The sequence below is a fragment of the Falco peregrinus genome, chromosome 5 (genome assembly GCF_023634155.1).
Source record: "Falco peregrinus isolate bFalPer1 chromosome 5, bFalPer1.pri, whole genome shotgun sequence".
NCBI lineage: Eukaryota > Metazoa > Chordata > Aves > Falconiformes > Falconidae > Falco > Falco peregrinus.
The window spans coordinates 65,857,200-65,877,141 of NC_073725.1; the positions used below are offsets into that span (position 1 = coordinate 65,857,200).

The 19,942-nt window shown below is 47.3% G+C and overlaps 2 protein-coding genes across 5 annotated transcripts in view; both read right to left on the minus strand.

Annotated features, from left to right (window-relative positions):
• Positions 1-1,464, minus strand: part of KDM4B (lysine demethylase 4B) — a 92,603-nt gene extending 91,139 nt beyond the window's left edge. For 2 of the 3 annotated variants that reach the window (XM_055804111.1, XM_055804110.1), the window contains exon 1: positions 1,302-1,464. The gene's annotated coding sequence lies outside the window, so the exon portion shown is untranslated. The remainder of the gene's footprint in view (positions 1-1,301) is intronic. The other variant, XM_055804109.1, reaches the window with a different exon arrangement.
• Positions 1,465-3,657: 2,193 nt separating this feature from the next.
• On the minus strand, positions 3,658-18,413 carry UHRF1 (ubiquitin like with PHD and ring finger domains 1). 2 transcript variants are annotated; one of them, XM_055804117.1, is made up of 17 exons: positions 18,273-18,413; positions 17,219-17,383; positions 14,124-14,387; positions 13,180-13,352; positions 12,531-12,746; positions 11,612-11,718; positions 11,241-11,427; positions 10,416-10,539; positions 10,220-10,327; positions 9,261-9,365; positions 8,266-8,372; positions 7,294-7,456; positions 7,054-7,191; positions 6,574-6,685; positions 6,299-6,456; positions 5,840-5,938; positions 3,658-5,139 (listed from the first exon to the last, which is right to left on the minus strand). In XM_055804117.1, the coding sequence occupies exons 1-17, from the start codon at positions 18,387-18,389 to the stop codon at positions 4,993-4,995; spliced, it is 2,490 nt and encodes an 829-aa protein (XP_055660092.1). In that variant the 5' UTR covers positions 18,390-18,413; the 3' UTR covers positions 3,658-4,992. The 2 variants fall into 2 exon arrangements, with proteins under 2 accessions (XP_055660092.1, XP_055660093.1); XM_055804118.1 differs by lacking the exon at positions 18,273-18,413 and adding an exon at positions 17,481-17,500.
• Between the last annotated feature and the right edge of the window lie 1,529 nt (positions 18,414-19,942).

Below are 19,942 nucleotides of genomic sequence, written 5' to 3' on the forward strand. Positions count from 1 at the left end.
GCTGCTTTTACTAGAAAGAATGAAAGTTAAAAGAACGGGCATAAAAACAAATCTAATCTGTGAATGCAACCCTTTAAAACAAAGCAGTCCAAAACAGCCTTTCTGCCAGGCACCAAGCTCCTAAGTAGCTACACAGCCCATCTTCCAGGAGCAGCAGAAGCACCAGCTTTAAAGCAAAGCCAAGTGCCACCTTTGGCTCAGGGCTCCCCTGAAGAGTTTCCCCTTCTACCACACGCTACATCCCAAAAGAGCCGGATGCATCTTCCAAGTAATTCCAACTTAAAAAAAAAAAAAAAAAAAAAAAAAAAAAAAAGTGTGCAAACAGAACAGCTAAAACCCAGGGCAAGCCACCAAAGCTTGACCGGACAAACCATTTCTGCAGACCACAACAGTTTCAGAGCCGGTCATCTCACTTTTCCAGCCTGCAACGTTCATGCTCAAGACAAGAGTGAAGGGAAGGACCTCCACGTGCAACTACGGGCCTTTCTGTTGGCATCGGGCTCGTTACAGGAAAATTAAAAAAAAATAAACCAAAACAGAAAAAAGGTTAGGTTTGTCTCTAGACTCTGACAGCGTCTGAAGGAGAAAAAATAAATAAAAAATTAAAAATAAAGAGGAAAAAAAGAACCGCACAGCAGCGCCCTGTCCCTGCCAGCAGGTCTCGGAGATCTGGGATAAGGGAGATCCCTGTGGAACCGCGGCCCCCCCTGCGGGGTCCAGCCGCCATCGCCCGGCCGGAACCCGCCACCGGCCGCGGGGCTCTGCCGCCCCCGGGCACAACGACCGCGGCGCCCCGGGGCGGGGCAGGGACCACCCGGGGCCTCCCCACCGCCAGCGCCCTGCGCTCACACCGCGCCCAGACGCGGAACCTCCCGCGGGGCCGGGGGGGGGCGGCGAGGGGCGCCCACCGCGCCGCCCCGAGACAAAGCGGGCGGTGGGGCCGCCAGGAGCGGGCCGCGGGGCAGGGCCACTCCGCCGGCCGCACAGGCCAGTGGCGGCGGGGCCGCGGCCGAGGGCCGGGCCGTGAGGAGAAGGAGGAGGAGGTGGAGGAGGAGGAGGGCCGGCCGGCGGAGGGAGGCGCGGCGGGGCCGCCGGCCGGAAGCGAGCGGCAAAGCCGGGACCCCCGCCGAGAAGAAGCGGCGGGGAAGGGGCTCAGACCGGGGAGCGGCGGCGGGACGGAGCCCCAGGGGGGCGGGCAGCGCCGAGCTGCGGGGGGCTCCGGCGCCGCGGGCCCGGGGGTGGAGCCGCGGGCGGTGGCAGGGCCCCGCGGGGAGGGAGGGAGGCACCGGCCACCCCCGTACCTGAGCCCGGCGGCGGTCCCCGGCGGCGGCGGCGGCCCCGGGCTGCCCGTCAGCGGAGCGCCGAGCGGCCCGGCCGGAGGGGCAGAGCGGGAGGGGGGCTGTGAGGAGAGCGCAGCGCCCCGCGGCCAGCACCTGCCGCCCGCCTCCTCGCCCCGCTCGTTGGCTGCGGCCGCCACCCCCTTCGCGGTGATTGGGCGCATCGCCGCTGAGAGGCGGCGGCTCCCGCCCGTGGCGGAGCCGGTAACTGAACAACAAGACAAGAGCGTCCGTTGATTGGAAAACGCTGCCGAGTAACGGCCCGCCCACCGGCAGGGAGGGCAGCCGGTCGCTCATGCGTCGCTCAGCGGCTTTCCGCCAATAGAACACGGCCTTAGAACACGGCCTTTGGGAGACGGCAGTTCGCCCTCAGCTGCTATTGGGCGAGAGAGAAGCAAGGCGGGCTTCCATAGGCAGCGCGGGGTGCCCGTCAGCGCCCCACGGCTCCGCGCGCCGGCGGGGGCGCGAGGCGGTGAGGACGTGAGGAGCCGCACAGCAGCGCGCGGGGGGGGGGGGGGGGGGGGGGGCGCTGCGGCCGCCCTGCGCCAATGGGGCGGGCAGGGACCGCCCCGCCGCCCCCCGGCCGGGTCCCGCCTCAGCCCGCCCGGCCCCCGCGGCATACTCCGCTGCGCCCCGGGGGTGCCCTGAGCGGCGGCACAAAGGTGCTGGAGGCGGCCAAGGTGGCCTAGAGCATTCGGAAGCGGGGGGGTCCCAGCCCGGGGCTGGCGCACTGGGGGGGCTCCGGCCCCGCTCAGCGCACCGGGCCTGCTGCGGCCCCGGCCAGCGCCCCCCCGTGAGGGGGATGTACCGCGGCGGGACCAGCTCGCCCGTGCGGCGCTCGTGGGGGAGTTGGCGGAGCCACGTAGCCCCCCCGTACCTGGAGCTTTTAAAAAAGAAAACAAAAGGGAGCGACCCACCGGCTGGTCGGCGCGGAACCGCCTCCCCGGGCCGCTCGGAAAGCGCCGGGATCTGCCAGCGCCTCGGCCCAGTTCGGCCCCCGCCGTGCCAGGCTGCCATGGCCGCCCGGCCTGGGCCGAGGGGCCGGTACCTGTGCCCCCAGCACCCCAGCGTACCCGCAGGACACAAACTGGCTGCGGTTAAAGAAACCCTGAAAGCCTGCCAGAAGAACTATCAGGGGTATTTTTTAATTTGCGCTCAATTAAACTGCGCAGACCATAGATTCTGTACACTTGCTGGGAAGCGAGATGGGAATTCCCAAAATAGAAGATCCTTGGGTTGGGTTTTCTGCAACATTGTAATTCTTGCTTCCCCCTTCCTTATCCACGAAACACTTTACCAAATCACACATTGGATATTTACTCCAGCATTTCAAATCTCAAGCATACACAAGCATGTATGGGAAACGAAGCACCATCCTACTAATAACCTCCACCGCTAAACGCACACCCTCTTCGTATCCAAAACCACACAGAAGCTCACCTGACAGCAGCAGGATTTTCCTAGTAGAACTTTAGGCTGAGATCTGCAAACTCCAAATTACAAAGCATCGAATTAGCAGAGAAATTCTGATTCGTGCTAAACAAACGCTTAACGCTCAGAACAGTCTGCTGAAACTTACCTAGGGAAACTGTTTTCCAAATAACAGCAAAAACAATATACTAAGGAAGTCATTGCAACAGGTTCTGTCAGTTTAAATACATGCACACTTCCTCAGTTTCACCCCTCACCCCAAATTCTTCCCATCACAATACGGAATAAAGAGTGGAAGGACATTTTCAATTAAATACCTGAATTGAGTGTTTCACATTAACTCTAACCTTCAAATAAAGAGACCAGATGCCTAATTTCACAGCTTTTGTCTGCAAAATGCCTGTATGTTTTCTTCATTTACTTCATCTGCATTTGTTTATGAAAATGTCAGGGTTTTAATTGATTTCCCTGGTTTGGTAAGTTGATGGAGATGCTCACACTACTTGCTATAAACACCTCCCATACACTGAATGACACAGCGCTTCACAATTCCGGGTTTATTCATTAAACATGCAGACAATTCCAACTGCCAGTCAATATTTGCATTTTGGTAACCTTATGTAAGTTACGCCCCAGAGAGAAAGAGATTTGGGGAATCTTTGTTCTTTTAGTTGTACATCACACCTGCCTTTCACTAGTGCCTAGAAACAACTATTTTGAGGACGAGAATATCAAATTAGTACTTTACCCGATTTCTTTGTAGTGAAAAATCATAATGAAAATAATAGGCCTTAGAAAATAAAAGGCTTAGCATAATGGAACAAACACAAATTCCTGCACAAGCAATTAGGTCTGGAAACCTGCTTGAGATAAAAAGGAGAACAGTCACTTTTATCTGAAAAGATATTTATTTTGAGAACTTCAGGTTGCACATTGTACAAAAAATTGACAAATTCAGCAAAAAACACTATAAAACGTATTTTTTCCCCTAACATATTAACATTATAATTTTAAGAGGGTAGGAGTTAAGAGAACCAAAAATAGGCATATTTGTTCCAGTCTGTCCGCAGTAAAGTGTGATTAAAAAATTCCCTGTCTCGCTGAGGTATTAAACTGCAAACTTTGGTAATGTTAGAAAAAGAAAACCCATTCACAAAAGTATGCCTTCTCGGTGTCATGTACAATAAACAAAATGTTTCCTAAACAAAAAGTCAGAAATGCTTATTCTCCATTTCCACGTAGAAGCGCAGTAAATCAAAGATACAAAAAGTCATGTTACCATAATACAGCTAGCATTAGGAGGAAACCTGAAAGTTTGCAAAACCATGCTAATCATATACAGCTACAGTGTTATATTTTACTCAAAGAATAAAATCCGGTTGGCAAGTTTAAACAATTCAGTGCTTATGAAAAATATATATATGGTGATTCAGAGCCCAGTCTTTCAGAAAAGGACAAAAGGCACTTAAGAATGGCTTTAGTATATTCCACAATGGCATTTCTGGATAGAAGACAGCACCTGGCTGAACAAATAGTTCCCTAATAAGAAAGAAGTCCAGCTGAGGTAGTACTTCATATTGCTCCAGCTACTTGGCTATATGCAAGCAGCTTGCTTTATTTATTTTTTTTTTTTCCCCAATATACAAAATTAGCAGGAAATGGCTTTTGATAGGTTTGTCAAATGTATAAAAAACAGTTCTCTAAAAAAAAATAGTAAATACTCGCAGTAAAAAGATCGTAAGCCAGGAACCATCTAGTACAAACTGAGCATCAAAATGCTGCCAAGGTCATGCCCTTGTCTACCTTTATGGCCAAATCCTTAAACATTGAAGATTGTTCTAGCAACCAAGCCATTTTTTGGAATTTAAAAAAACAATAAAAAAAGAGGGGGCACATGGGACACTCTGAGAACTTTCATGATCATTAGCAGCCTTACCGGAAGCACTTTAAGTCCGCTAGAAAATATAAATTCTGTGCTAATGAATGGCAGTTTTGAGGAGGGGGAAAAGAAATAATGCAAAGTTCAACATTTAGAACAAAAACAAAATCCACAAACATACAAAAGGATATTCCTTGAAGTTTAATATTTTTAAAAAAAAAACACGGAAGACTTTAAACTTTTAGGGGTCTGGGAGAACACGGACTACTTTTTTTTTTTAAATTAAGCCCATTGACAACCCATTAATAAGTCTGAACAAAAGAAAGTTAGAAGTGCTTTACAGAATCACCGTCCATTGCCATATCCAGGGAAGAGCTGAGTTAGAATGGTCTGCAGTGTTTCGTTCAGTTGCATGGTGTAATTTTTGCCAAGATCGTAGCGGCAGGCGGGACAACTGTACACATCAGCTTTGAAGGATCTATCCAAACAATCCTGGTGAGAACAAAAAGAAGAAAACTACTTGGTTAAGAGAGATGTGCAGTGTAGCTTGTTCTACAAAGCTGCCACTGGAAAGAATGAGATTCTTTTTATATCCCAGTTCACCCTGGTGTTGACAAGAGCTGAGAAAGACCAAGAGCAACGCAAGGCTGGCAGCGGGAGAGAAAACTTCCTTCACTGCGTGTAACAGCACGTGCACTTCAACAGAGCCCATCAGTCACTGACACGGCATTTAGGTACCTGGTAGAGGTATTTCATTCCATTATGTTTCTCAAGATCAAGAGTTCTGCAGCTGTCAAAGACTGTTGGAACTTCTGCGTAAACACTTTGCAGCATTCTTCAAAAAGCAAAACAAAACCCCACGCACTCCGTGACACTGCCGAATCCATAGGTGCCACCTCGCAGTACCACCGAGCCCACAGAGTTGCTCTCATCATCTTTTACAAGAATCGGAGAGCAGCGACACAATACTGGAAAACTTTCTTTAAAGCAGACTTTTCTATGCCAAAAGAACTTTCATCAAATCACAAAGTTTTCACACATAAACCTGACTTGTGCTAGAAGACTAAAGACTCACAAAAAACCCAAACAAACCAGCTCCCCAGACACCCCCCAGCTTCCTCTCACCATGAAACGAGTCAGCTCAAAGCTTGGCTCAACAGAACTCTCCAGGAGAGTTGTACCAGCTGCTCACCTTGCACACATTGTGCTGGCATACAGTTGTGACTGGCCGAAACACAACCTCCTGACAGCAAATACACAAGAAGGCCTCTTCAACTTTATTTAGGAATTTCTGTAAAGAAAACATTTGAATTAACTTATTGCCACTACCCTCTGAAAGATACAGAAAAAAACAAACCAAACTACCACCCCACGTTAAATGCAAGGGATTACTTTAGCTACAGAAAGTTTTTCTACAAAGCTTAACAAGGGAAAAAAATAGTCATATTAAACAAGTTCTGGTAACTGTCTTCTTACTGACCTCAAATACACTGTTTTAAAATTTATGCTGTGGATGTCTACACTAAAAAAACCATTAAAAACCCACTATAGGTCTGAGGCTGTCTCTTCAATGCAGCCAAAAGGTTTCTGTCTAGGGATAATACAGTAGTTTGTTGTCACTTTATTTCTGCAGAAATAAAGCATGATATACCGGTCCATCTTTAAGAGCTTCTAGTACTTCATTCCACAGTTTTTCATTGGCTTCATCACTTTTTATAAGAGATTTTTGCTGAGGTGTCAGCTTGTATGGCTCAACTTTAGTTTTCTTTGGAGTGCCTGTAGGAGAGTTGATAAGTTTTTCCTCCCCACCTGAAAGAAAACACAACTTCTTAAACAAACAAACAAACAGTAACCAGAAAAGAGCAACTAGGTAAAATGCACAAAAACCTACAGGGCTTTCTATATCCACTTGCCTACTCCACAAACCTGCTGATTTCCTTTTCCTCTTTCCTTTCCCCGGGGTATCAAACTCATCATCTCCATTATTTTCTTTCTCCTTATCTTTGTTTGCAACAGCTTCCAAATACCCTTCCGGATACTGCAGGAAAACACAAACCAAAAATATCCAATATAAACACGCCCATTCACAGACAGACTACTTCAGGTCAGAAGAATGGCCCACGGAGAGCTGCTCCAGGGGTTCTCTATTTTAAGCAATAGATCCCCACTCTTATGGGGCACTTGTTCAGGCTATAGAAATTCTATACAAGAAAGTGAGTTTGGTCCATTTAGCCTCCTGATGTAAGAAGTGCTTTCAGTCTTGTGGGTTGTTTGTTTTCCTGGGTCCCCCTCGGTGTAAGAGGGGCTGTCTTGATTCTTACGCAAGGATCATCCTCAGTAAGAATGTAGAATAGAAAGATTCCTGCTGTCCCTCAAGGTAACCCTGATGATGTTCCAAAAGAGTACCTGCATTGTAAGGCCAAGCTTTTTCATCCTGTCCTTTCCTTCTTTGGTCCAAGGAGCAGGTTCTTCATCATCCCTCCTAAGCAGGTAACGCCACACTAAAAATCCAGACTTCCCTGTCTCAGGCCAGTATTTCACAACCTAAAAAAGTCAGATGCAAGTCCATCAAACTCTATAAAAACCCCTTGGCCATAACCAAATTATCCTTCCCTAATTCAGTACGTGAATTCAAATCCTTCTTACCTTGTATATTCCATCATATCTGTTCCCTTCTACAGGAGCATATTTACTATGTTTGCCTCCTTTTACATTCCTCACCACTCGGACCGGCTTTCCAGCCCTCCAGTCCTTGGCTTCAGCTCCATTTTTGTCGTTGATGGGGGCACTGCAGTTCAGAGCCAGAGCTCTGGAAGAGAAAGTCCAGTCAACTTAGTGTATTTACCAGGCAGAACTCTTCAGCATCAGAGGCAGGATAAAGCAAACCTTGCATGGTAAATGAGCTACTAAGAAGTAATGAATATAACTATACTATTTTACTCAGAGCAACACGTTGATCCAGTTGAGTACAATACCAAGAGCAGCAGCATACTGGCACTGTGCTGAACCACAGCAACAGCTACCGAAAAAACTGGAAACCACGGCCTCTCTGCAGATACTGGAGCCCCTTCTGAATCCCTTCCAGAGGAAAAGGATGTAGCCAGGCTTTTTTGTTTGTTTGTCTTAAATAGTTACACTTTCAAGTATCTTGCATAACACCAAGAACTCTGGGAGACAGTAACTAAGCCTCCTGAGTGGGGACCACATGTTAAATATGCTGATTATTCATTACATTACCCTAATGTTAATTGCACAGACCACCTCCTCCACTCAAGTCCGCACAATTCTGAACTGTTCCTCTCAAAAATAAGAGTGATCTGGTCTGCCAAAGGTGAAAGGTCTTCAAGAGAGAGTGTGAAGACTTTCACGCTAATTTACTCCTCTGTTCCTTAAGTTTCAGTCAATATCAAATGTGAGACTAATACCATTCACAGTACCATTTCGCTTATAGCGCGGCGTAAGAAGCATTTCCATTGTGAAACTGATCTGCAACCTACACCACAGATGATACCAAATTTTGACAGTTTTTTGACTTAAGACAGTTTCTTTTGATACAATTTTTCAGGCTGACAGATTGCCAGCTACCAAAGTTAGGAACGAAGTGCGAATGCTGCTAACCTGTTCATATTGGTGAGTTTTTGATCACAAGACTGTTCCGCTGTGCGTTTGTTTCCAGAAAGATCACGCCCTCCGCTCCCTGTATATGTGAAGGAATTTCCATGATCCTGAAATGTATATGGATGGTTTCGACACATTCACAAAAATAATTCAATAAAAGCAGAGGAGTCTTTTAAATCAAGTAGCTTTTTGAGAATACCATATTAAAGGGAAAGATACTTCCCCTTCTTAAGCTTGCAGACTCATCAGTTAGCCCGTGGTCCTCCCTTATGTCGCCAAGAGAGAAGAGTCCGGGTGACAACTGTTGTGTTGTCACACATGTAACAGTGCCAAGGGGCCTCTGCCAAGGGAGCAGCACTCCCCTTGCGCAGGATCAGCGTGGAAGTGCAGGGGCATGTTCCAGATACGGATAACCTAACTCGTGCCTCAGTACTTACACCGTTACATGACCCTGCAGTCAGAATTAAGGCTGAGCATGGCTGCTGCAATTCGTGGCTACCTGTTCTACAAGAGTTCTGACAGGCATTCGGGGTAGGGGGGTGCAGGTGAGTAACGCGCTGGTGAGCTGCAAAAGGAATGAGTAGCGGAGCCTGATACAGCCTCAGCAGGGAAGATTTGGCTGGCAGAACCACATGGGATACTCAGAAGACGGGCTTCAGTCCCTAGTTCTGTTCTAAAGGCTCCCGTGACACGCAAAGCTCTCTGGCAGCATATACCATGAGACTGTTCAAACTGAGGATGTGACAGAAACCCTGAGAAGGCAGCTAAAGACTCCTGGATTAAAAGCTGACATATGGATATTAAACTTAATTTAGATTATCCTGTTTCTCAAGTTGGCACATATTACTGGATCATAGTTTGCCTAGTTGTCTTCTGAAGAACATCAGTATCAGAGAAGTGTCTGATACAAAATGTTAAAAGTAACTAAGGCCAAATCTTTGTTTTAACGACAAGTGGATTTGGTTCTCAGGCGTAAATGATCAAGATTCACTTACTATGTCATCTTCATAGCCTCCTGCCAGAACCAAGGAATAGGCGCCATCGTTACTTCTGCCATGAATACCTGCTACGTGGGGCCTGTGAACACCAGATTCGCTCACCTGAAAAAAAAAAAAAAAAAAAAAAAAAAAAAGCAGCTTGCTAGGCAACTGCTGTCAACAGGCTACAAACAGTATGACTACCCATTGGTCTTGGAACTAAATGAACTCATAGTACTATTTCAGATTCGGTTTGCATCTATTACAGAGTGACACTGTGTTCTCGCCACTATCCTCCAAAAAGCTCCAGGCAGAAGAAAGAAAAGGAAAAATGGTTTTAAAAAATAAGCCATTGAATATTTCAGTAAATTGAACACATAGGGATCTTTTCGTGGTGAAAATTTAGAGCTTTCTCACTGAGATTGCTTATTAAAAAGCTCCCAGACTTTAAGAATAATATAAATATTAAAATTAAATGTTTGCATAAGGGGATTTTTTGAAAGAGTTGTAATAGCAACCTTCACCTAAGGTTGCTTTCAAGGTCTCAACCTTGAAAACAAGGTCTGGACAGGTCAGTGCTTTTTCTTCCCCAACCTTCTAACAGGATGAGAAAATCTTCTGTTTAATATATCGAGATATTAGAGAGACACCCTTACCAGGAGAACAAGTGGGAGATACTACACATCTCCAGGAAAAACTACTGGAAACAAATACATTTGGTTTGGGGTTTCCGAGTTACCAAAAAAAAAAAGCACTAAAGAAAAGAAAAAAAAAACCCAAACACCCACACTCAAAATGCCTAGACAATGCAGCATTAGTTATGGAACACTTGATCTAGACAAAGCCAAATTCTTTCCTTTCTGCACTTACATATCCAGTGATATACACTCCAACATTAACTGTTTCAGGTTTCTCGTAAGAGCTGGATCATTCCCATTTTCCCCTGCAGCAGCTTGGGCCAGGATTCAGCTTCATACCTGAACTCTGAACTTCCACATGGTGCCAACGGGAATCCCAGGAATCGGTCCATAGTGGTTCGAGGGGACAATGGTACATTCCTTTGTGCGACCGACACATGCCATGCCCTGTTTCAAAGAGCGAGACCAATCAGCCAAGAATTACAAGGAACTAAACGCACACTACTCTTCAAAATAAAATGGCTTTTGAACTCACCTTGCCCCAGTCTCTCCGCGAGGATGAATTAGCAGATGCCATCTTTTGTTTCTTTTTACTTTCTTTTAATTTCTCTCCTGCTAAGACCACCTCACTTGCATCATTTCGACATTCAGGGCAATACCTAAAGTCAGCGGTTAACGAAAATTAATTAGTAGCAACGCCTTAAACTAAAAAATAATTTCCTCAAAACATACCGAGTTGTTATCTCACATTTCCTCATGTGTAACTAGAGCAAGACAAACAACTCTCCATAGTGAAATTGTATCTGTATTAGCTAATGTCCTTGCCCAATCTTCTAAGCCATTGCACATGTGTCAGGAAATCAGCTGTTATCAAAATTGTTGTATAAAATGCTGACACAGGACACAAAACAGTGTATTTCACTACCTATCTGTATAGATATAGATCTAGATGGTGAAATACAGCTATCACCAGAAACATGTCCTATATAAAACAGTATATATCACCAGCTTAATATGGTGATGGGGCCTGCAGACGACCTGTAACTAACCCATAAAAAACATTACACAAGTTAAGCCTCCTGGCATCAGGTCTGCGTTTGGTTTATGGGTAGTTCCACTTCTCTTCCAAAAGGGATATAGATCTCAGCACCACTGGGTTTAAAACATACTCTCACTAAACTGATGCTCAAGAAAAGCTATGAAGTCCTACCAAAAAACCAACCAAAAAAATGACAGAAACATCTCTTCACCTTGTAGAGTCATAATATTGTCACCAAGGGCAGCCCGAAACCCTAGACCTCACTTTCTGCTCCTAATTACACTGTAAATGCGATACCACACACACATACTTAGAACTTACCAGTCCTCATCATCTGGTATGCTGCTAAGGGGGGGGTTGAGGCAGTAGATGTGAAAAGCCATATCACACTCATCACACATCAGCTGCTTATCTGGATCTTGTTTACCCCCACAGATATGGCAAGCACAAATTCTGCAGGTCTTGTTCGGGTTGTCCTTACAAGCTTTACACACAGGTCCACTTTGTCCTGTTGGCAAAGGGAGACCAGAGCCTATGTCAGACTCCAGAAAGTGCTGAGACACGTGTAGCTACAACTCCTTTCACCCTTTCCAGCCTATCTTGGCACTCTTAGACCTTTGATCCCCACAAAGACAATACACAGAACATCACAACGTAAGACAGACAATGCAAGAACTATGCCACAGACTCACGTTTTAATGGGCAGGCACTAACTGGACAAGCACTGCCTGGTTCTTCAATTTTATAAATTTCATCCACTAATGTAATTCTGCAGTCATTCAAGGAATCGCCAGCTTCCCTGTAAGAAGTTGTTGACAAAAGGAATCAGGCTCTGAAAGTATCATACAGCATGAATTCACATGCACGTCAGTAACAGACTGGGCTGGTATTAGTCCTTCATCACAAGAAACCTGTTAAAGCATCACACGGTCTGGGACAGTGGTATGACAGCACCACAATTAATTGCATTTTCATGCAATTAAAGCATATCCCTCTTGTCTCAATGAGAATCCAGGCATTTATAGGATTCCAATTGTCATTAGTGACTGTTCCTCCCCTAAAATATATTTCAGCCTAATTCTTCTCATATTTTATAAAGTTAAAATCACTGTGGTGAGAGGACAAAAAGAGGAATGTTCTGGCAAACCTGTGAAACTTATCTGAAACTTTAAGAATTATTATGTACTTCCCCTGCACCCCGAAGTTGAGAGTCCCTCATATGTAGCCTTGTTTTCTCCTTCAGGAGAGAACTGGAGTAATTTTTCATCATCTTTATAAAGTGAGGGTTCAGTATACTGGCACAAAATATTACACCGAAGGTTTTGTAAAACCGCTATGGATAGCTAACACAGCAAACTATTTTTCACCTCTTGGCGAACGTGGGGCTTTACATCCTCCCAGCATTACATCCAATTCCTCCAATGGAAATTAATGACAGGTACAATCTGACTCAGTCTGTCGCCCAGAAAGGACGGTCCCGCTTCTCACCTCTCCCCAGCACTTCTGTTACACGAGTTTTGTTGCCTCATTTTTTTCAGCAGTCACCAGACCTCATGAAAGCTTAAGCAGAGTTGGGGAATTCAATTTATTCCATGTTATGAATTTGCTTACCCAAGTAATATCTTTGCATTTATCTCTTTGATCATTTTTGTTTCCCTTTTTTGCAGAATCTCTGCATCGTACCAAAAACCTCTCTCTTTTGGTTCATCGGGATTATAGTTGACCATCACCACCTGTCCTACTTCTAGCTGGTGCCACTTCAAAATAGTCCGTGCGCGAGCCCGTACATCACTCGAACTCAGTTGTACAACTCCATTCTCTGGATAACTTGAAGTAGAAGGGAGGCGTGGAAGGACAGAGAAGAAAAATCAGTTTCGACATCATAGTTTTTGCAAGTGATAGGTTTTATACAGACAGGTCAATTTAAGAACTGATGCCATGTGACATATAAAAAAAACCATCAACAATAAAATCTCCTTCTCCCACACAAACATAGCCGGAATTGGGCAGTCTAACTCTGCTGCTATTGTATCCCACTTAAAATTGGATAACCAGTGTATATTTCTGAACCATGATTCCAGCCCCCTGGAATGCCAGTCAGAATTCCAACTGTAAGAGAAACTTAAAGAGTTAATCGGGCTCAGTAATGTAATTACTGTGTCAACCCCATTCTGGTTTACCTTGTGGATCTCTACAATAAAAATTCCTATCACATCGCCATCCAAGTATCTTTAATAGCCAAGAAGATAACAAAACTCACTCTTCGTATTTCACGTGATATATTACATCTTCTTCAGGAATGGCTGTTGGCTGATCGGGATCTGTGCAGCTGTCCACTGCTTCATTTGTATGCTTTTTTCTGGTTACATTTACAACCTGGGCTTCAAACCACGCTCCCATATTCGTATCGCGAGCGTCAACCAAGTCATTGATCTACACAAAGCAAAGTATACAGCTCACCAAAGTGGATTTTCAAATTAAGCATTAATTTCTGAGTCTCCTTGAAGACTTAACCATCTCAAGAGCTTCGCCATTACCAAGATATTTAACAGATCATCTTAAAAATTAAGATTTCCTTTGCCTTCCTGATCCCATTGGACACCCCTATAGTCTTCTTAGGCTGAACCTCTAACAGAGGCTAAAAAACCATTCTACACCCACGTGTGTACAAACAACTTTCTTATCTAGTATAAACCATTATTAATTAGTCTATAACAGGGTTTCAGAACTGTCTTGCTCATAGGCTGGCAAAGACATCACTAGATCTGTAATAAAGTCCATTGAAACAGACAAAATGACTCTGAACAGCTGGTTGAGATTTTCTTTTGTTCATTCAAGAAAGTTCAAGCTTTGACAAATAAGTGACTGCTCCAAGCAAAAATATTGGGAAATTTTTTTTAAATCAAAACAGGCACTCAGAATGCTTTTCTTTTTTTTTATTAATCAATTAATGTATTGTAGTTTTAGCTAGGAGGTTAAAATGAAAAATAAAATATTTTGACCTACAACATGTTGCATTTAATTGGTTTGTGGGTTGGTTGGTATTTTTTTGTTTGTTGTTGGAGGGTTTAAGAAAAAACAAAAAAAACCCAAACTATCTTTCTGTCCCCATTGTGCGGATTTTTAGAAATTCTCAACTACAGAGAAACAACTCCCCTCCCGAAGCGCAGTTTTAAGTAACCATAGGGTTTTTTAATAGCTCACCTTATAGAGGCCAAATCCCGGGTCAGTCCAGTCGGGCTGCGCAGCTGTGCTTGGCTGTCCCTCCAGTTCCATGGCACCTTCTCCATTGTGAGAGCTTTTGTCAGATTCGCTTTGGCCTGAGCCACAGCCAGAGTCTGTGTCGGAGAGTTCAGAATCCTTTTCCTTACTAACAGCAGGAAGCACTGCTGGGCTTTGTCTGACCAAGAGTTGAACAATATCATTCAGTCCAACGCTGTAATCAAAAAGGGAGTGACCATCTTCCATCTACAGGGGAAGCATCAAAATAATCTGGTTATTTCATTCAGCGGAGGTCTGCCAATTCAAAACCACCCATCGGGGTGTAATTCTCTGTGCGCCAAGACAGACCACATCGCTTGAAAACCATTAACAAACAAGGAACTTGGCAGTTCTTCAGATTCACAGTTACTTATAGATTGTTATTCTTACTATTTCAAATGTTCTTTTTTCAACGGACTCTACAAGCTAGAAAAACAAGACTCCCATGCTGTGGTAGACTTGCTACCCAGACAAAGCCACAGCATTCTAGGAGATCTGAAAAGGTTTGCAGCACATTCCCTAGAAATATCAGTTCTGGGAAGAAAGACTTAAAAGTAACTACAGATCCTCTACATTCCCATCAGGATTTAAGGATCACACCGCATTACCTACAGACTCAAAAGGAAGTTCTTTCTTCCTTAATTCAGACACATCCCATAACACAAATGTTAACGCGGACTGGCCTTTATATTTTAATTGTGTATGTTCCAGATTATTGTTACAGCATCGCTCTATTAAATGTGGCATCAAGTAGAAGCCAAAGAGTTAATCACCTACTTTTCTCTGGGCAAGCACACAATCTTTCCATTGAAAGTAAAATCAAAAAAGATTCAGTTCAACTTGAAACCACCCAAACATTTCTCGGTGTAGCCAAGCATGTCCTAATTTCACACCCTCTCTAATTTTAAAAGTCTGTTTCACAAGTCTGGCATTGCGTGTTAGTCAAACCAAGATCCTACCCCTGCAGAAAGGAAGAGAGGCAAGAGGGCCAAATAGGTCTCTCAATTACCTTTCAAGAACTCTGAGGAGCACTACCCTTTTAGAGTTAAAATGTAATACGCGAGACCACAGTGCAGTTAGAAGTTTAGACAAGCTTCCACCACATATTTAAGGTCTGACTAAGAAATTATACAGGAAATGATCATCCCCTTCCAGTCCAAACCACCAGAAAAAGCAATCCCCAGAGCTTTGTTCTCTATCAGCGGGAAACAGAGCAAAACCACAAAAATTTACACTTCACAGGAATCACTATGATAATTCAACTCTGATTTATAGCATAAAATGGCTATGGAACAATCCCTGGAAATCTGACTGTACAGGAAGTGATCTGGACTTTCTCTGGTTCAGAGATGAAAACTCATCGAGTCACACAGAACAAACCAGGAATCGGTTGTTTCTTCTTAACAAAGAAACAGTATCACAAATAGGGGATCATTATCACCAAAGAACACGAGTGACAACAGGTGCAAACAGAAATGGAAAGGCAGAGAACATGAACAGGACATGAAACCACAGGAGTTCAAAGGACAGTCTGAAAGAAGCGCCAGCATCAGAGGAGGTACCGCTAACAAAGGAGGTGGGGTTTTGCTTTTTTGTTTTGTTAATTAACAAGTATTGTCCTAACAGCATTTTAAAACAGTAACTAGTAAGAATTTGAACATTTCAAATGATTCCCAAAGCCAGACAAAACACAAATGAGCACAGCAGAACAATGACTAAGAGAGGTTAGATCACACCGGATAAATGTTTCTGTCTAAAACCACGCCTAAATCAAGAACTACTGGAATTACACAAAGAGGAATCATCTTTGTAAGGCAAGCGCATCCTTCCTGGAAAAAGTTACCACTTCCACTAAAAATCTGTTTAACCTTAATTATCTGCACAGACTTCAGCGCGAGCGAGGCTGACAGTTGGTGTGCCCTGGACCAATCCTCCCTTATCGCTTTATCTGCGACCACAAATGGGTAATTACTGCACCCGAATCTACACTAACACAACAGAAAGGAGGTGACACGAGCCCTTCAGAGATGCTATGTATTCCTACAAGCCTTTTTTATTACTGCTGGTACCCAAGCTTGTTAAACTAATGCTAGTCCAGGTGTGTTTCCATATCCTACAGTCACACCTGCTAATTATAATGCACAGCTAGTTCGAGTCATCTTAAAATGGAGGGAAAGGTAGGGAAAAAAAATTACTAAAGATTGTCTAACTCCACCCATCTCAGAGCATTCCAATTGCAGGCTAAAGCAGCCCGCTATTTCTGAAATAAATTTCTTTAAACAACCAACCACCGGTTCAGAAGTTTCTTTAGCATGAAGGTTTCACAGTGCAGTGCTACACAGGATATGGAAAACGCATCTGAAAACGGTTTCGGTTGTCCTTAATACTAACTTAGATACGTTATTAATTCACGCAGAAGAAAACTGTTGCTGTACAATTGTGATCGCAAACATACTGTCGAGAACACAACATATACTGCTGAGCCACTCACTATTTTACAGCAAGTTATGTACCCAATAAGATTTTAATGGAGGAGGAGAACTTCAAAATCACGAGCTGCTATCCCCATTTACAAAGAAAAATGGGAAACAGGATCTTTACAGCTTTTGTAATGGTAAAACTGGCAAGGCTCAAAATTTTAAGCCCCCAAAACCCCTGGTCATATCTGTATTTTCAAAGACTTCGCAAAGGCGGTGTCAAGGCAGAAAAGCAACAGGCTGGACAAAAAATAAGAAAGAGGAAAAAAAAAAAAAAAAGCTTTACAACTACAAAAAAAAGCCCACTTGCTGACTCCTTGCAGACCCGCCGCCTGAGCGGCGCGGGCAGCAGCTCCGGGAGTCACTAGATGGCAGCAGAACCCCCCATTTTCACGCAATTAAAAAAAAAAAAAAAAAAATTAAAATAGCCTTCCCCAGCTGGCGGGGACAGGGCTGGCGGGGGCCGCGGCTGGGGGCCCCCATCCCACCCCACCCCGCCGGCCCCCGCCCCCCGTTGGTCAAGGGCTGGTGCTGTCAAACATCCCCCCGCCCCGTTGGTACCTGCTTGCCGCGGTAGAAGAGCCGTTGCCGTTGGGGCTCGACACCGAAAACCTCGTGTATCCGTAGCCGCAGCCCCTCCACCTTGGTGAGTTTGGAAAGCGAATCCACACGGTGGGTCTCCTTCCCGTCCATGGTCCGCACCTGGATCCACATGGCGCCGGTCCCCTGGCCGCAACGGGAGAAAACAAACCGGGTGCTGAGCGACGGAGACCCGTCGAGTCCGGCCCGTCGGGCACCGTATCAATGAGACCGCTCAACCTACCGCGCCGGCCCGGCCCCCGCCGCCCGGCCCGCCAGCCAGCCGGCCGGCCCGCCCTCCCGCTCTACCCCCGCCTCCGATTGGTCAATAGCCCGGCCGGTGTCAGCACCGATTGGTCAGTCCAGTTTTAACCCAGCCCCTCCCACGCTGAGCCTAACGGCTTTGGTTGCGCCCGTGCCTCTCTGCCGCCTCGCGGGCGGGCGGCGCGCGCCAACTGTATCTCGCGCCACAATTGAAACGTTCCCTCCGCGCGACCCACCCCCCCTCCCCAAGTCTCGCGCGATTATGCAAATGAAAGCGGGGAAAACGGACCGTCTTAAAGGGGCCGCCACAGCCAGTGGCCCACACCGCTGACGCCGCAGCCCGGTGGGAGCTCCCCGCGGCGGGAGCGGGGGGGGGGGAAAGGGCAACCTCACCCCGCGGCGGGGGTTGCTTTCGTTCCGACGGCGGAAAAAAAACGGGGGAGTGTCAGCGACCCCCGCCAGCGCCGTTCTGCATCAGCCCCGAAAGCCAAGCATCCCCCCACCCCCGGCACCGCCGGTCACAATCCCCTCCCGCTGTCCCGTGTCGGGACCGGCGGGGCCGTCCCCTGCCACAGCGGCGCATCCCGGCACCGGAGCGCTCGCCCCCCCCCGGGGAGCGGGGCTGGCGGCGGGAGCCGCGGAGCCGCGCACCACCCCCCGGCAGCTGTCACCGACTCGGTGTCAGCCGCTCCCCGCCAGCACCCCCACCCCGCGCCGCCGCCATCCCCCCCCTCCCGCTGCCGCCGGCCGCCCGCGGCGCGGCGGGACTCACCGGCGTGGCGGTGCTGGAGGCCGGTGCCGCGCTGCGCCCCGCGGCCGCCGCCTGCGCGCTCCCCGGACTTTGGAGTTTGGCGCGGAAAAGCCCCGTGCGCGGCGGGCGGGTGCCCATTGGCCGCCGCTGGCGGGAACGGGCGGGCGGGGCGGGGCCGCCACCACCTCCCGAGACCGCCGCGCCGCTGGGGGGGGGGGGGGGTTACGGCTCACCCGCCGGAACTGGCGCCCCCCCGGGGGTGGCCCCGGCGATCTCGCCGGCCCGGCGCCCCTCGTTCTGCTGCCCGGAGTAAAACCCATTCCCCCAACACTCCCGCGCCGGGGAAGTCCCTCACCCTCCGGGGCCACGGCACGGTGCCGTTATTATCCCCAAACCCGGGTGATTGTTGTAAAAACCGGGTGACGGAGACCCCTGCGAGCAGCCCCCGGGGGAGCGGAGACCCGAGGGATTCTCCCTCTAATAGCCACCTCCTCCCCGAGGGGTCAGGTACCCCAGGAGCGCCAGGCCCTGCAGTGATGCAAATAATCCGAATAATCCGGATAATAACCCACAAAAGGCCTCTAACCCCCCAGGCCGTTAGCTCTGGGTGGCTTCTGGGGCTAGTGTACCGCCCTGCTCCCGAAACGGGGCCTGGGTGCCACGGCAAGGCCGCGCGCGTGGCCGCAGGAGCTGACAAAAACGGCTGGTCCAGGGGGATGTTTGTCTCCAAAACTACTAACGGTACGAGGAAGTTCAAAATGATAAAGTTTGCTTAAAGTGGCCATCGGATGGAGGAAACTGTAAGTGGGGGATTACCAAGTGAGTGCTGAGAAAAGTCAGCTTCAAAAGTATAAAAACACAAAAACTGGTGGTTGGAGGTGGAGAGATTCCGGGGTGGGAAAGCGGGAATGGCGGCGGGATTGGCGCTGCCGGAACAGCTCTGGTGACACTGCAACCTGCCGAGGCCCCACAGAGCCACTGTCCTGCCTCTATGGACAAAGGGAACATGAGGCGCGCTGAAGATAAATGCAAAACAGTGTTTCCCGGGTTGTCCCCCCACCGCACCCACAGAGCTAAACCTCTCCCGCTCAAAAAATGCAAAATCTGAGGGATGCAGCACCCTCCCACCCCCCTGATTTGCAGACTGCTGTAGGGAAGGCATGCAGCAGGCGAAAGCCTCCTAAAGCAGCGTGCACCTCTGCCTTATTCCCCTCCTTCCTTGGGGTCTGTTGGGGATCCCCCAGCTGAGCCACAGATCACCGGTCAGAAGTCGCTGGCCGAGATGAGGTTAGTACCAAAGGTTAGGCGTGTGTCTGGGCACTAAAGCCTTGAAGCTGACCTGCGACCTGCAGCAGTCAGGCTTCATTTCCTCCCAGATCCAAAGGCTTTGCCTTGCAAAAAAAAAAAATAATTTTTCCCCCTTTTAGGTGTACTAGAGTCTTAACCTTGACCGAGCACAGCAGCAAACCCTTCCTACAGGCTGAGAGGCTTTGCAGATGTTACAGACCTGGCAGGGAGCAGGGGGAAAGGCTGAGCGTTGGAAAAACCATTTTCACTCTTATAAGGACAGGGCAGACGTCTAACATGTCTCAGGTTTGGATCTCCCAGCCTCAAGCTCAAATTAGTGCCGTTTAACAGCATACCTGGATCCGTATTCCATCACCCGTGCCAGCCCCATTGCCAGAGGAGCT

Bases quoted from the DNA above. Each gene is read 5' to 3' on its own strand.
- UHRF1 (XM_055804117.1), bottom strand. From the start codon at position 18,389: ATGGGCACCCGCCCGCCGCGCACGGGGCTTTTCCGCGCCAAACTCCAA. The intron at 11,428-11,611 runs GTGAGTCTGTGG...CTTTGCCAACAG, and splicing joins TAGTGCCTGCCCATTAAAAC to GACAAAGTGGACCTGTGTGT. The intron at 9,366-10,219 runs GTATGAAGCTGA...TTTTTTTTTCAG, and splicing joins TGTGGAAGTTCAGAGTTCAG to GTGAGCGAATCTGGTGTTCA.